Source organism: Halichoerus grypus, chromosome 10 (assembly GCF_964656455.1).
Source record: "Halichoerus grypus chromosome 10, mHalGry1.hap1.1, whole genome shotgun sequence".
NCBI classification, from domain to species: domain Eukaryota; kingdom Metazoa; phylum Chordata; class Mammalia; order Carnivora; family Phocidae; genus Halichoerus; species Halichoerus grypus.
Window position 1 is genome coordinate 114,386,588 of NC_135721.1, and position 15,248 is coordinate 114,401,835.

At 40.9% G+C, this 15,248-nt stretch overlaps 1 protein-coding gene across 4 annotated transcripts in view; it reads left to right on the forward strand.

Annotated features, from left to right (window-relative positions):
* The window catches only part of CBFA2T2 (CBFA2/RUNX1 partner transcriptional co-repressor 2), a 153,889-nt gene that overhangs the window by 120,511 nt on the left and 18,130 nt on the right, over positions 1-15,248 (forward strand). For all 4 annotated transcript variants that reach the window (XM_036079487.2, XM_036079486.2, XM_078057091.1 and 1 more), the window contains exons 4-8: positions 3,698-3,787; positions 8,297-8,478; positions 9,636-9,889; positions 13,388-13,473; positions 15,009-15,204. In XM_036079487.2, the coding sequence (XP_035935380.1) occupies positions 3,698-3,787; positions 8,297-8,478; positions 9,636-9,889; positions 13,388-13,473; positions 15,009-15,204 (808 nt within the window). The remainder of the gene's footprint in view (positions 1-3,697; positions 3,788-8,296; positions 8,479-9,635; positions 9,890-13,387; positions 13,474-15,008; positions 15,205-15,248) is intronic.

Sequence of the window (15,248 nt, forward strand, 5' to 3'; positions counted from 1 at the left end):
ACACAGACCTCAAACAAGGTCCCCCAAAAAAGACCAAAAAATCTTGAAAGCAGCAAGAGAGAAACATCTTACTTATAAAGGAAAAATTCTAGTGACAATGGCCTTTTTCAAATGCTGAAAGAAAAGAACTATCAACCCAGAATCTGACATGTATCAGAAATGTACTTATGGAGCGATCAAAATATTCTCTGAGATGAAGTAAAACTAAGAGAAACTGTATCTAAGCAGACCTCCTCTAAAACAATGGCTACAAGAAGTTCCTGAAGCAGAAAGAAAATGATAAAAGAAGGAATCTTGAGATACCACAGTAGACAAACGAAAAATGGAAAGAGCAAAAGTAAAAGTCAATACAATAGACTTTCCTTCTTGAGTTTTCTAAACTATGGTGGTTGAAGCAAAAATTATAACATTGTCTGATATGGTTGTCTATATATATAAAGGAAATATGTAAGACAATTATATTCTAAACCAGAGAGCATAAAGGCAGATAAGGTTTATACACTATCTTTTTAAAATTTGAGAGAGATCGAGCGAGAGAGCACAAGCAGGGGAGCAGGGGGAGCAGCAGAGGGAGAGGTAGAAGCAGGCTCCCCACTGAGCAGGGAGCCCCATGTGCAGCTCAATCCCAGGACCTTGAGCCAAAGGCAGATGCTTAACCAATTGAGCCACCCAGGCACCCTCTGCACTTCTGTATCTTGACTGCAGTGGTGATTACATGGAATACACACATGCACTAAAGTGACACAGAACCATATATACATTTCACCAACGTTCTTCCCTCATGATACTACATTGCAGGTATAGAAAATGTAACCGGTGGGGGAACCTGACGTTTTACATTCTTCTCTGTCAGAAGCATCTTTCCCAAGGCTGCAATTTCACTTCTTAGGGTGGACACTTTTGTAAAGCCTTCCTTGTCCCCCTAAGTCTGATTCAAGCATGTCTTCTCTGTGTGCCAGTCGTCTCCTGCTCATGTATGTCTTGATCATACTGTAATGAATAGCTTGCTTGTTTGTTTTCCTGCTACACTGTGAGTTCTTATAAAAAAACAACCATGCTCTTATTAATTAACTGAAGGGGAGGGAAAGATAATGGAATAGTGGCTTATCATCCCTCTCAGATAGAGGATTGCCTTGCATCTACAGTATATATAGTCCTGTGTCAGTTTCTGTGGCCTATGTCACTATTTCTCTGGTCACACAACTCATTCTTTCCCTTCTTTGTCCATCCACAAGAAAATTTAAAAATCATTCATACAGTTTTTTTCATGTATTTACCCTATTCGTGTTTACTTTTTGAGCCTGATTGCATTCATTGCAGTAGGGAAAGAATGTTCTTTTTATTCCCCATTAGCTGTACCTTTGGTTGCATTGTACAAATGTCATGTACTTAAAACAAAGAATCTGTTAAATTTTAAAAGAGTCTTGGTGTTGGGTGAGCACCTGGGTGGCTCAGTCTGTTAAGCATCTGACCCTTGGTTTCAGCTCAGGTCATGATTTCAAGGTTGTGAGATTGAGCCCGCATGGTGCTCTGCACTCAGTGGGGAGTCTGCTTCCCCTCTCCCTCTTTGCCCACCCCCACCCCAGCTCATGCACTCTTTCTCTATCTCTCTAATAAGTCTTTTAAAAAATAGGGGTGCCTTGGTGGCTCAGTTGTTTAGGCGACTGCCTTTGGCTCAGGTCATGATCCTGGAGTCCCGGGATAGAGTCCCGCATCGGGCTCCCTGCTCAGCGGGGAGTCTGCTTCTCCCTCTGACTCTCCCCCCTCTCATGCTCTCTATCACTCTCTCTCTCAATAAATAAATAAATAAAAATCTTAAAAAAAAATTATTTAAAAAATAAATAAATCATCTTGGTGTGAAATGAGGTACAGTTCAAATATTTTCATTTAACATGGTTCAATTTGATATACTTTTTCCCTAAGAGGAAATATTCTTAATTTTTACAGAATATTAATATGATATATTTCAAAAATCCAACATAATTTCATATCCAGAAATAACTGCTGTTGTAATTGTCTTTCCAGGCACTTTAAAGCCTATATAGGGGCACCCTGGTGGCTAAGTCAGTTGAGTGTCTGCGTTCGGTTCAGGTCATGATCCCAGGGTCCTGGAATCGAGGTTCTGCATCGGGCTCCTTACTCAGTAGGGAGCTCCTTATTCCCTCTCCCTCTGCCTGCCACTCCTCCTGCTTGTACTCTCTCTGTCAAATCAATAAAAAATCTTAAAAAAAAAAAAAAAAAGACTATATAAATGTGTGTGTATTTCCACAAATGACTTACAGAAAAGCATACTATTCTTTTTCTGGTTTTTCATTTAACAGTATGTTACAGACACATTTCATTATTAATGCATATAAATCTGTCCCCCTCAATGTTCTGATGTATGACTACCATAATTTTTTTAAGATTTATTCATTTTAGAGAGAGAGAGAGAGAGTGACGAGAAGGGGCAGAGGGAGAGAGAATCTTAGGCAGACTCGATGTTGAGTCCAACACCGGACTTGATCCTGTGACCCCGACATCACGACCTGAGCCAAAACCAAGAGTCGGATGCTTAACAGACTGTACCACCCGGGCACCCCTGTACCATAAGTTTTAAATGCAGATTCCTGGTAGTCGACCTATATGCTTTCTATTCCTTATTGTTAAGAAGCAATATTGTACTGATAAATAATTTGTAGAGTACTTGTTAACATCCTTGAACTCCTGATGATTTTATAAAAATAAATCCGTAGGAGTGGTAGTTGTTCTTTCAGGGAAGCAAGAATTCAGATTAATGCTCAGTTTTGTTTTGTTTTTAGCTCATTATTACACTGTGTTTTAAGGAATTGAAATAAAAATATTTTGTGAACTTTGAAGAAAATAATTTTATTTGTACATTCCCCTTAGCAGAGGAGCTGCTAAACCTATTTAAAGCTAGACTTTTGTTGGGGCTCCTGCGTTGTTTAGTTTGTTAAGCGTCTGACTCTTGAGGTCTGGTTAAGTCTTGATTTCCGGGTTGTGAGTTCAAGTGCCTCACTGGGCTTCAGGCTGGGCATGGACCCTACTTTAAAAAAAAAAAAACAAAAACCTACACTGTTGGAAAAATACAGTGGAGGTGCTAATAACCTTATTGGAAATTAAAACCTTCCCAGTATGAGTTTGTTTGTTTCCAGGTTCTGTAATATTCAAGCTGACCATTTGAAGGTAGAAGGCACCTATTGTTCTGCTTTGTTTCTTTCTTTTTTTTTTTTTTTAACTTCTATTTAGAGGATTTAGGAAACTGCTGCTAGCAGGAGGGCAGAACCAACGAGAAAGAAGTTGATATCCTAGACTCATTCAGGATTGTTCCATAAGGGAACATTGTAGGGTTAGTTTTCTGTACCTGAGGTGACTTTCCCTGAACTCCTCAATACAAAGGACCTGAGTGCCTCTCTTCCAAATAGCGAGGAAGGGAATAGCCTATTCTGCCTCCCAGGCTGCCACTGAGTACAGAGGAGAATTTAGATTTGGAGTACAAGAGAAAAGAAAATTAATGAGGCCAAATTTCTTTCATAAGGGAAACAGAATTTGGTTAATCTTTGAGAGGGATCTGAGTTTATAGTAGTGTTCTTGGAATTATCCTTTTCTTTGATTTTAAGTGGTTTAGCAGAATTAGATTTTTATTAGGGGGACAGTATCCAGTTTTAGAAGTTGACGATGTTATTTATCTTTTCAGAACTCAACAGTAACAATTGAAGAATTCCATTGCAAGCTCCAAGAGGCTACAAACTTTCCTCTTCGTCCTTTTGTGATTCCATTCCTCAAGGTAATTTTTATGAGATAATTACTGAATGTAATTTATCTTCAGCATTTCCTCAAGATCTGTTGCTGATCCCTCTTCTGTGATCTCGGGGTGGCTTGCCATATTTTCATATCTTACTTTATTTGGGTCTGCTAGATAAATGTGAGTGGTCTGCAGATAAGCCTTACTTATACTTGGTGGCATGAGAATTGGAAAAGCCTTGAGTTGTGGTCCATATGCAGATACTCCTGGTAACACACAGGAGCAGGTGGAGGTAGCAAATGAGTGGGCTGGAGGTGAGTGTGGGGATGGTGTGGAGACTGGGGCTCTTTGCAGAGGAAGTAACTGGGCACTAAATCTTTCATGTGTGGCCAGGGGGTGAAGTGTGTGTGTTTTTCCCACTTATCCTAAGGACAGAAGAGCATGTGGGAAGACAGTGTTGCTGTCTCCCCAACCCCAGTTAGTCTGGCTTCTGATCATGTCCTCTGGAATTCATGTTCCCTAGAACATAACTTTTGGGAGACATTGTTCAGAATTGTTATAACTACCTGAGAAATCAGGCAGTATTAAATTTATATCTAATATTCCCTTTTAAAAAATTTATTTGAAAATAATTTCAGGGGCGCCTGGGTAGCTCAGTCGGTTGGGCGACTGCCTTTGGCTCAGGTCATGATCCTGGAGTCCCATCATCAAGTCCCGTATCAGGCTCCCTGCTCAGTGGGGAGTCTGCTTCTCCCTCTGAACGTTCCCTCTCTCATGCTCTCTTTCTCTCTCTCTCTCATTCTCTCTCTCTCAAATAAATAAAATCTTAAAAAAAAAAAAATTTCAGACTCATAGAAAAGTTGCAAAATGGTACAGTAAAATTCCTGTATACCATACCATATCTTCAGTTACATTCTCCAAATGTTAATATTTCATCACGTCTATATTACTATTCTCTTTGTCTTCTATTTATTTTTTCTTCAGAAATATTTGAGGGGTGGGGCGCCTGGGTGTCTCAGTCGTTAAGTGTCTGCCTTCGGCTCGGGTCATGATCTCAGGGTCCTGGGATCAAGCCTTGCATCGGGCTCCCTGCTCCGTGGGAAGCCTGCTTCTCCCTCTCCCACTCCCCCTGCTTGTGTTCCCTCTCTAGCTGTGTATCTCTCTGTCAAATAAATAAATAAAATATTTAAAAAAAAAGAAAAAGAAATATTTGAGGGGTGCCTGGCTGACTCAGTCAGTAGAGTGTGTGACTCTTGATCTCAGGGTTGTGAGTTCAAGCCCCATGTTGGGTGTAGAGATTACTTAAAAAAATAATATCTTTCTATCTATCTCTCTCTCTCTCTATTTATTTATTTATTAATGGTTATTTGAGAGAGAGAGTGACAGAGACCTCGAGCAGGGGGTGGTACAGAGGGAGAGGGAGAAGCAGACTCCCCACTGAGTAGGGAGCCTGATGCGGGGCTCGATCCCAGGACCCTGAGATCATGACACCAACTGAGCCACCCAGGCGCCCTCCAGGTCAGGATTATTAATATGAATGTGTGAATAGAAGTAAAATTGGCTTCTATAGAGTGGGCAAGGGAAGTCACTTTAACCTCTACTGGACATAATTTTATGCATGTTCATAGATACCAATTATTTTGCATTGCTATCAATTATTTTTAATTTGCAAAGATATAAATTAGCTAAAAGTCAATGAAAGACAAGAGTCAAATACCAGTGTGCTCTAGACCAGGCATAGTTTGGAAACCTATGACCCAAATCCAGCTCACCATATGGTTTTAAACAGCTCTGGAGAGGAGAATTGTTTTTAAGCTCTACGCCCAACTTGGGACTTAAACTCACCATCCTGAGATCAAGATCATATGCTCTACTGACTGAGCCAGCCAGGCGCCCTAAGAATAGTTTTTATAGATGAACATTTGTAATCAATTTGTGATAGGGAACACAACTCTTCTTATCTTCAATCCAACCCCCGAACAAAATGAATTCCATTCTTTCTATTAGCAGTAGACTAATATTACAAAAAATTATATTCTGTTGTTATGTTGTTTGACTTTTGTCAGTGTTTGTAGAAATTTGTTTTTTCTCTTGTATATGAGTTACCCACATAATATCTTCAGTTTTGCTTCTTGACTCACAAAGCCTAAAATATCTGACCAAATAAATAGCCCCTTTTACCTGCTTTTACCTTCACTTCCTAAAAAAAATATAGTAGCATAGGGGCACCTGGCTGGTTCAGCTGGTAGAGTTGTGAATTTGAGCCTCATTTTGGGTGTAGAGATTACTTAAAAATAAAATCTTTGAGAAAATATAATAGTGGGGCACCTGGGTAGTTCAGATCTGCCTTTGGCTCAGGTTGTGATCTTGGGGTCCTGGGGTTGAGCCCTGCATCGGGCTCCCTGCTCAGCAGGGGGTCTGTTTCTCCCTCTCCTTCCTACCCTTCACCCCATTCATGCTCTCTCCCTCTCAAATAAATAAAATTTTAAGAAAAACCACACATACATATGTATGTATATATAGCATCAAAAAGATGGGTCATGTTACAGAAGTATTGATATCAGTTCTTAATTCTTTTAAAATTAGAGTAGGGGTACCTGGGTAGTTCAGTCAGTTAAGCAACCAACTGTTGATTTCAGCTCAGGTCTTGATCTTGGGGTCCTGGGATTAAGCCCCATGTCAGTCTCACTACTCAGCGGGGAGTCTGCTTCTTTGCCTCTTCCTCTGCCTCTCCCCCTGCTCGCATGCGTGTGCGCTCTCTCTCTCTCAAAAATGAATCTCAAAAAAAAAAAAAAAAAGGTTTTAAATTAGAGTATAGCAAACAGGAAAGTAGGTGTCAGGTCCCCAGGCTGTGTGTGGCTCTGTTCTGATAGGATTGAAACCTCGCCTCTCAGAGCAGTCTGTAGCGCCTTTTTCAGGCCTGAAACAGCTGGGCTGGTTCTATCTTGGTCCCTTTGATGTATGTCAGAGCCAATAGACAATTATTTCCCCTAAGACTCTGGAACCAAGAAAGATTTGTGAAATTTTTTTAATAGAAAATAATTAAGGGGTGCCTGGGTGGCTCAGTCGTTAAGCGTCTGCCTTCGGCTCAGGTCACGATCCCGGGGTCCTGGGATCGAGCCCCGCATCGGGCTCCCTGCTGCGCGGGAAGCCTGCTTCTCCCTCTCCCTCTCCCCCTGCTTGTGTGCCCTCTCTCACTGTCTCTCTCTCTGTCAAATAAATAAATAAATTTTTTAAAAAATAGGAAATAATGTATTTTTAAAAATTCCATCAAAGGGCACATGTCACATGTAAAAATCTGACGTGGTATTTTTTTTAATTGTTTTTTTTTTAATAGTTGCTACAAGTTTTAGGTTATAGAACAGACTTAAAAAGTGTTTTATATTGTCAAATTCCCTATTCTTAACTCTGTTATTTTGGAAAACAGCATGAGGTAGGTTGTTATGGCAGTTCTTTGGGTAACATTTGGATTTTGTCAATTTATTTCTGCTTTAACACAGTCACTAATTATGGTGCCTGCTAAATTAACCCTTGGTAAAGGAATGACTACTTGCATGTGTTAAAATTCTCCTTTTATTTGTTCATCTGTTTCCCTTGAGATAAAGAGTTCTGTTACGGGCTCAGTCTGAATTGTTCTTAAATTTGGGGAGAATAATATAATTATTTTCTTCTAATAAAAGGAATATAGGAAACATACATTTTACATACAAAGGACTTAGAGTGAAGTTTGTAGATGTATAGGGTTTTTTATATGATTTGTCCCCATTTAAAGGTTTTCTAAGTTTGAGAAGAAAATATAATCAGTATATAGTTAATTATCCTTTTACAATATAAGGAAACATATCCAGCTAGGGTGCCACAATAAGAAAGAGATTTTGCCCATGGGTCACCTGTGCATCCTCAGAGCCTAGTCTAATGCTTCCAGAATTCCAAGACAGCTGTCCTAGAGAACATGAAAGGAACGTTGAGCAGTACTATCAGCGACGGGTTGGAATTTGAAAGAGGGAAACCAAGACTTACTGATAATGATAGAGGAAAGAGTGAATTTCTCCTACTCCTGTGTAGACAGGACTAATTTTCTAATTGGCCTTTTCAAAAATACATGTTAAAAATTTTTTTTTAAAATTTTAAGTTTGGTCCACGTCCAACATGGGTCTTGAACTCTTGACCCTCAGATCAAGAGTTGCATGCTGTACCAACTGAGTCAGCCCATTGCCCCCAAAATGTATAAAATTTTAATTTACTCTGTTAAACAAACCTTCATTGAGCTTTGACTCTGTACTAGGCCACAAAGGTAAATAAAGCACAGTCTTCCCCTTTAGGGGATTTACACCTTGTGGGGGCAAGAGTCAAGTTAACCAGTAGTTCCAGGTCAGTATTAAAAATGTCACTTTACTCATAGAGAGGCATATAAAAATCAGGCTGACAAGGAAAGAAGGGCTTTTGTCTTGTGTCATCTTATTTGTTAAAGCCTTTTCAGGTGCTGAGCCCTGTTGTGTGGGGCCCAACACTTGGAAAACTGCCTTCCAGCCCCTGCCTCTTCTTTTCAAGGCCAATCTGCCCCTGCTGCAGCGAGAACTGCTACACTGCGCTCGAGCCGCCAAGCAGACCCCATCCCAGTACCTGGCTCAGCACGAACACCTTCTGCTCAGCACAAGTATTGCGTCGCCTGCTGATTCTTCCGAGCTGCTCATGGAAGTGCATGGAAATGGAAAGAGGCCCAGTCCAGAAAGGTGAGTAGAGAAGTGATTTGTTGTCCTTGCTTTTCTAGAATTATTCTGAGCTTCCCCTTTGCTTGTGAAAGAAAGAGAATTTGATTACTGTGATTATATATAGGTATGGACTCAGAATTTCTAATAGTTTTGCTTTTTCCCAACATCTGACAGCAGAATGTTTCTCAAATCCATACGTGTAGTTCCCAGACACAAGTATTTTTCAAAAACTCTTCAGATGACTCTGTATGCCCCTGCTGAGAGACTCCACTCTAGGGCATTCTGTGGGTCCACTGTTCCAGAACCATAGGAAATGCAGTCTGGGGGCGCCTGGGTGGCTCAGTCAGTTGAACGTCTGCTTTAGGCTCAGGTCATTATCCCGGGGTCCTGGGATCGAGCCCCGCATCAGGCTCCCTGCTCGGCGGGGTGCCTGCTTCTACCTCTCCCTCTCCTCCCAACTCCTGCTCTCTCTCACTGTCTCTCTTTCAAATAAATAAAATAAAATAAGATTTCTTCTGGAAATTTCAGTATGAATTGAAAGTGTAATTCAAGGAAGCAATATTTTAACACAGTGGAAAATGTGTGAAAATTGAAGCAAAATGACTGGAAACAGTACCGATTCACAAGTGTATTAATTATGTGAGCCTTTTTTCCTCCCATGTGAAGAATTGTTTCTTTCCATAAACGGACCTCCAGAGCAGCAAATTTGACCTCGAAACATTGCTGAACATAGTTGAGCCCATAATCCTCCGTATACTATCACATAAGAAAATGCTGTAATCTCTCCTTTGCTTCATGAGGTGAGATGTTTCTGCCTGGTTGTGGATAGATTTAACCTCTCTTCATGCTGGAATAAATCACAATTTTTTTTATCTACCTGGCCTCTGGAGAAATTTTTGTTCATGCCTCATGTTACACTTTTTTTTTTTTTAAGATTTTATTTATTTGACAGAGAGATAGAGCACAAGTAGGCAGAGCAGCAGGCAGAGGGAGAGGGAGAAGCAGGCTCGCCGAGCAGGGATCCTGATGTGGGGCTCCCAGGACCCCAGGATCACGACCCGAGCCGAAGGCAGCCACTTAACCAACTGAGCCACCCAGGTGCCCCTGTCACATCTGTCTTTATCATCTTCCTGTTTGTAAAAGATGGGCTCAGATATGTACTTCTGGTTCTTCTACAGGAGGGAAGAGAACAGTTTTGAAAGAGATACAGTTCCTCCTGAGCCTCCGGCCAAGAGAGTGTGCACCATCAGCCCTGCTCCCCGGCACAGTCCTGCCCTCACTGTGCCCCTCATGAATCCTGGGGGCCAGTTCCATCCTACTCCTCCACCTCTTCAACACTACACCTTAGAAGATATTGCAACTTCACATCTGTATCGTGAGCCCAACAAGATGCTAGAACATCGAGAAGTTCGTGATAGACACCACAATCTTAGTAAGTGACATGAGCAGCATGGTAATGCTTTAAATTCAGATTAAATCTTTGGGTTTCCTTCCTACTCAGTTATAAAGCAAAATGATATAATCATTGCTTTTTACCTCTGATGAGATAAAACAATATTATACATGAACAAGAATATTAGAGTTGTAGTGATCTTGTTGCTATTATCCTTATGATAGAACTGGGCTTAAATAAATTTTTAGGAAATACATAATGAAATATTTAAGAATAAAGAGGTATCAGGGGCGCCTGGGTGGCTCAGTTGGTTAAGCGACTGCCTTCGGCTCAGGTCATGATCTCAGGGCCCTGGGATCGAGCCCCGCATCGGGCTCCCTGCTCGGCGGGAAGCCTGCTTCTCCCTCTCCCACTCCCCCTGCTTGTGTTCCCTCTCTCGCTGTCTCTCTCTCTGTCAAATAAATAAAGAAAATCTTTAAAAAAAAAAAAGAAGAAGAAGTATCAGGTGCCTGGGTGGCTCAGTTGGGTAAGCAGCTGCCTTTGGTTCAGGTCATGATTCCAGAGTCCCGCGATCGAGCCCCCACATCTGGCTCCCTGCTCAACGGGGAGTCTGCTTCTCCCTCTGCCCCTCCCCCCCCTTGTGCGCTCTCTCTCTCTCTCTCTCTCTCGCTCTCTCTCTCTCTGTCAAATAATGAATAAAATTGTAAAAAAAAAAAAAAAAGAATAAGGAGGTATCATTTATTCTCATGGTGCAGAAAACTAGAGAATGTTAAAATAAATGAGCTAAAATACTAATATTTTGGAGATCTGGATGAAGGATATATGAGAATTCTTTATACTATTTTTGCATTGTTTCTGTAAATCTGGATTTATTTCAGAGTAAAGTGTTCTTAAAATTAAAAAAGATATGAAATATGTGTCTTTAAAGTGAAAGTACAGGGGTGCCTGGGTGGCTCAGTCGTTAAGCATCTGCCTTCGGCTCAGGTCATGATCCCAGGGTCCTGGGATTGAGCCCCGCATTGGGTTCCCTGCTCTGCGGGAAGCCTGCTTCTCCCTCTCCCACTCCCCCTGCTTGTGTTCCCTCTCTCACTGTCTCTGTGTAAAAAAAAAAAAAAAAAAATTAAAAAAAAAGTGAAAGTGCGTGGATGTTTAGGTCAGGAGGTGAGGCATATCTAGATTTAAATCTTGGCTCTGCATACTAACTAGCTGTGTGGTCTTATGCAAGTTGTTTGTTTATGCCCTCTGAGCCTCAGGTTATTCGTTTCTAAAATGGAGATGATACTACCACTTGAGCTGGGTCATTGTTACATGTAGAATGCCTGGTGTGTGCATCCTTAGTAACCATTAAATTTAGGAAGAAGCAAAAAAGCCCCTAACAAACATTACCCAAGATCAGTTTTGAACAAAGCTTATTGTCATATCCTCATACAAGTTTACTGTAGAAGGTTTCTTTGGAGTAACTGCTGATCATGTGTCAGAGCAGAGAACCAAAGGGCTGCTAACTTCCAGAGTTCTCCCTACATTTCCATTTGCGGGGTACCCCAGGGAGTAAAAAATTGCAGCCCATTTGCTTGTCCCCATTCTGACTTAGGCTCAGCTCACTGGTACTTTTCAGAGGCATGGACCGCAGTAGGGCTTGGCTTCACGCAGTGGTAGCTGAATGGTGAGGGCCATGACAACAGTCTCCGCTACCAGCATTTGCAGGTACCGCTTAGATTGCGGTACATGCACATCATATGTACCTTGTCTCGTTCAGTCATCACAGTGGTCCCATGCAGTTGATACCCGCTTTTTACAGACAAGAGGTGAAGGAACTGTGGCCAAAATCACGTAGCCAGAGTGGCAGAGACAAGGTTCAGACCCCAGCTATCTGATGCCCAAAGCTTGCCTACATTGCTGATTTGCTGTGGCACCTCCCTTGGCCGTTGTTTTGTGTAGTCTAATCCCTTTTCTCCCATGTCCCTCTTTTTATGTTAAAAACAAGGCTTGCTGTTGATTTTTTCTGTATTCATACATACTTTTTAACTTGTTTGATCCATTACTTTTTTGAGAAAGAAGTGTGCCGGAATCTAGCTGTAACGCATTGTGGTCAGGTTTTCCTTTTATTCCTAACAATTCCAGAAAAACTTTTTTTTATCTTGAAGCATTCTGTTTGAAAGATCTTCAGTCCTCTTCTTACATGGTTTATTTTAGGTTTAACCATTTGTCTTCTGGGCTGGTGATAGATTCCTTAATTTTCCCCAGTCTTCTTGAAAGCATATGCCCTAGTTCTCAATTCTTACCAAACCACTTATTCCCTGCCCTTTTTAAACAAATACATTGCAGCCCCTACCCTTTGCTCTCCTAAATGAAAGTTAGGGATACTATAGCCTGTCTTAGATCTGTAGTTCTGGATCAATATTCTAAAGCATACTATATAAGAAAGTATTAGAATATGTTAGCGCTCAGGCATGACTTTGGAAGAAATATGATATAATAAAATAAGCAGATGCTTACACAGATACAGGATCACTATCAATACAGCACTTGTAAATTTAGACTGATAACAGCTGTGTTATATTAATGATTTCAGTACTTTGAGCAGCGGTGTCATATGTGACAGGATTTTTCAAAATAGCGGACAGCTCTTAATTCAGTATACCCTTCATTCACACAGTCATTGCATTCTTGCAAATCTCATTATAAATTAATGCCATACAAAAAATATTTTGTGGGAGGCCCCTGGCTGGCTCAGTGAGAAGAGCATGCAACTCTTTTTTTTTTTTTTTTAAAGATTTTATTTATTTATTTGACAGAGAGACAGCGAGAGAAGGAACACAAGCAAGGGGAGTGGGAGAGGGAGAAGCAGGCTTCCCGCCGAGCAGGGAGCCCGATGCGGGCTCGATCCCAGGACTCTGGGATCATGACCTGAGCCGAAGGCAGATGCCCAACGACTAAGCCACCCAGGCGCCCCAGAGCATGCAACTCTTAATCCTCAGGGTTGTGAATTCAAGCCTCATGTTGAGCATAGAGCTTACTTAAAGACATGTATGCATATATTTTGGTAATACTAAGTTGTTTCCAAGTGTTTGTACTGTACCCGTTCTAGTTGTGGTGGTGAAATATTTATTTGCATTATGCCAAATACTTGCCAACATTTAGTATTACCTGACAATTTAATTTTTTCCAGTGTATGGGTATGAAATGCTATCTTAGTGAATATTTTATTTGCATTGTGACTACTTTCAAGTTTGAATGTCTTCATGTGTTTATGGGCCATCTGTGCTTTTCTGTCTGGCATACCTCTTTATTTCTTCTGCCTGTTTTTCTTTTGGGCTGTTTGTCTTTCATAAGTGATTTGTCAGAGTTTTTTAATATATTCTAAATGGTGATATTTTTTGTTGTTTTATGTCATTTTGTGGGTCCCACACTCCATTGTGAATCATTGCCCTAGTAGTGTGCTCATATTTGGTATGGATGTGTGTGTATTTACTTGCTAGAATTTTGTTTATTGTATTCTTCCCTCTATCATCAAATTTAATCTCTAATTTCTAATAGGTCTAAATGGAGGCTATCAAGATGAGTTGGTAGACCACCGTTTGACAGAAAGGGAATGGGCTGATGAATGGAAACATCTTGATCACGTAAGAATCTTACGATGTATAATTTTCCTATTACATTTAATTCTTAATATTACCAATAATAATGGAGTATATATGCCTGAAGTGGACTTCACCAGAGCCCCGGTGTCTTTGCAATAAAAACTTATCCGTGCGCCTGGCTTGCTCAGTCAATAGAGCATCTGACTCTTGATTTCAGGGTTGTGAGTCAAGCCCTTCAAGTCCCATGTTGGGTGTAGAGCTTACTTAAAAAATAATAATGATGGGGCGCCTGGGTGGCTCAGTTGGTTAAGCGACTGCCTTCGGCTCAGGTCATGATCCTGGAGTCCCGGGATCGAGTCCCACATCAGGCTCCCTGCTCAGCAGGGAGTCTGCTTCTCCCTCTGACCCTGCCCCTCTCATGCTCTCTCTCTCTCTATCTCATTCTCTCTCTCAAATAAATAAAATCTTTAAAAAAAAAAAAAAATAATAATAATAATGATAAAATAAAATAAACTTGATTTATCTGCTACTCCCCTATCTAGAGAGCTAAGAGTAACTCTCACATCTTTGCAGTGGGGTAGTCACTTCAGGATATAACAAAATGAAATCCAAAAGTATAATGGTTAAAATCAGGTTTGTCAGTTCAGGTCCCAGCTTTGCCACTTCCTACCTTTGTGCAATGGGCAAGTTGTTTTTACAGTTTGTAGCCTTAATTTTTATATCTTAAAAAAAAGAATACTGTATTACTTAAATTAACAACAGGGTGGTTATAATATGTAAGGTGCTTATCACAGGATCTAGTATATAGGAAATGCTGAATAAGTGGTGCTTCTCCGGGGCGCCTGGGTGGCACAGTCGGTTAAGTGTCTCCCTTTGGCTCAGGTCATGAACCTGGGGTCCTGGGATTGAGCCCCACGTCCGGCTCCCTGCTCAGCAGAGAGCCTGCTTCTCCCTCTCCCTCTGCCTGCCACTCTGCATACTTGTGCTCTCTCTCTCTCTCTCTGTCAAATAAATAAATAAAATCTTTTTAAAATAAATAAATAAAATCTTTTTAAAATAAATAAATAAATAAATAAATGGTGCTTCTCCAAAAACAAATGAGAGGGTGGTTTCACCATTGTGTTTAAAGGACTATATTATGGTGAGAGACTCTGGCTGCTTGAACCTGGAAGAATCCAAAAAGTGTTATTTTGAAATTAAAAAAAAAAAAAAAATTTGCATATATATATATTTAAAAAGAAGCTGTTAAGAGGTGCCTGGGTGGCTCAGTCAGTTAAACGTCCCACTCTTGATTTTGATTTTGGCTCTGCTCATCATCTCAGGGTTGTGATATCGAGCCCCGTGTTGGGGCTATGCTGGTCACGGAACCTACTTAGGATTCTCTCCTTCCCCCCTCCCCAAATTAAAAAATAAGTACAAAGAAGCTGTTAAGCAAGGCTTTCATATGTAGGCTTGATATTGCTAAAGCTGAGATAACTTAAGCCTTCATTCTTTATAGCTTACCCATCCTTAATTTTTCAGTATTGGTTATTTGAAAGTTCTCATCTTACGTCTGCCTGATTTCCTCCGTGGTTTAGGCTCTGAATTGCATTATGGAAATGGTAGAGAAGACAAGGCGCTCCATGGCAGTTCTGCGGCGCTGTCAGGAATCTGATCGTGAAGAACTCAACTACTGGAAAAGACGATGTAACGAAAACACAGAGATGAGGAAGACAGGGAGCGAGTTGGTCTCCAGGCAGCACAGTCCTGGGAGCGCCGATTCTCTCAGCAATGGTAAGGGGGAGAGTCTCACCTAAGATGACAGGGAAGGCTTTTTG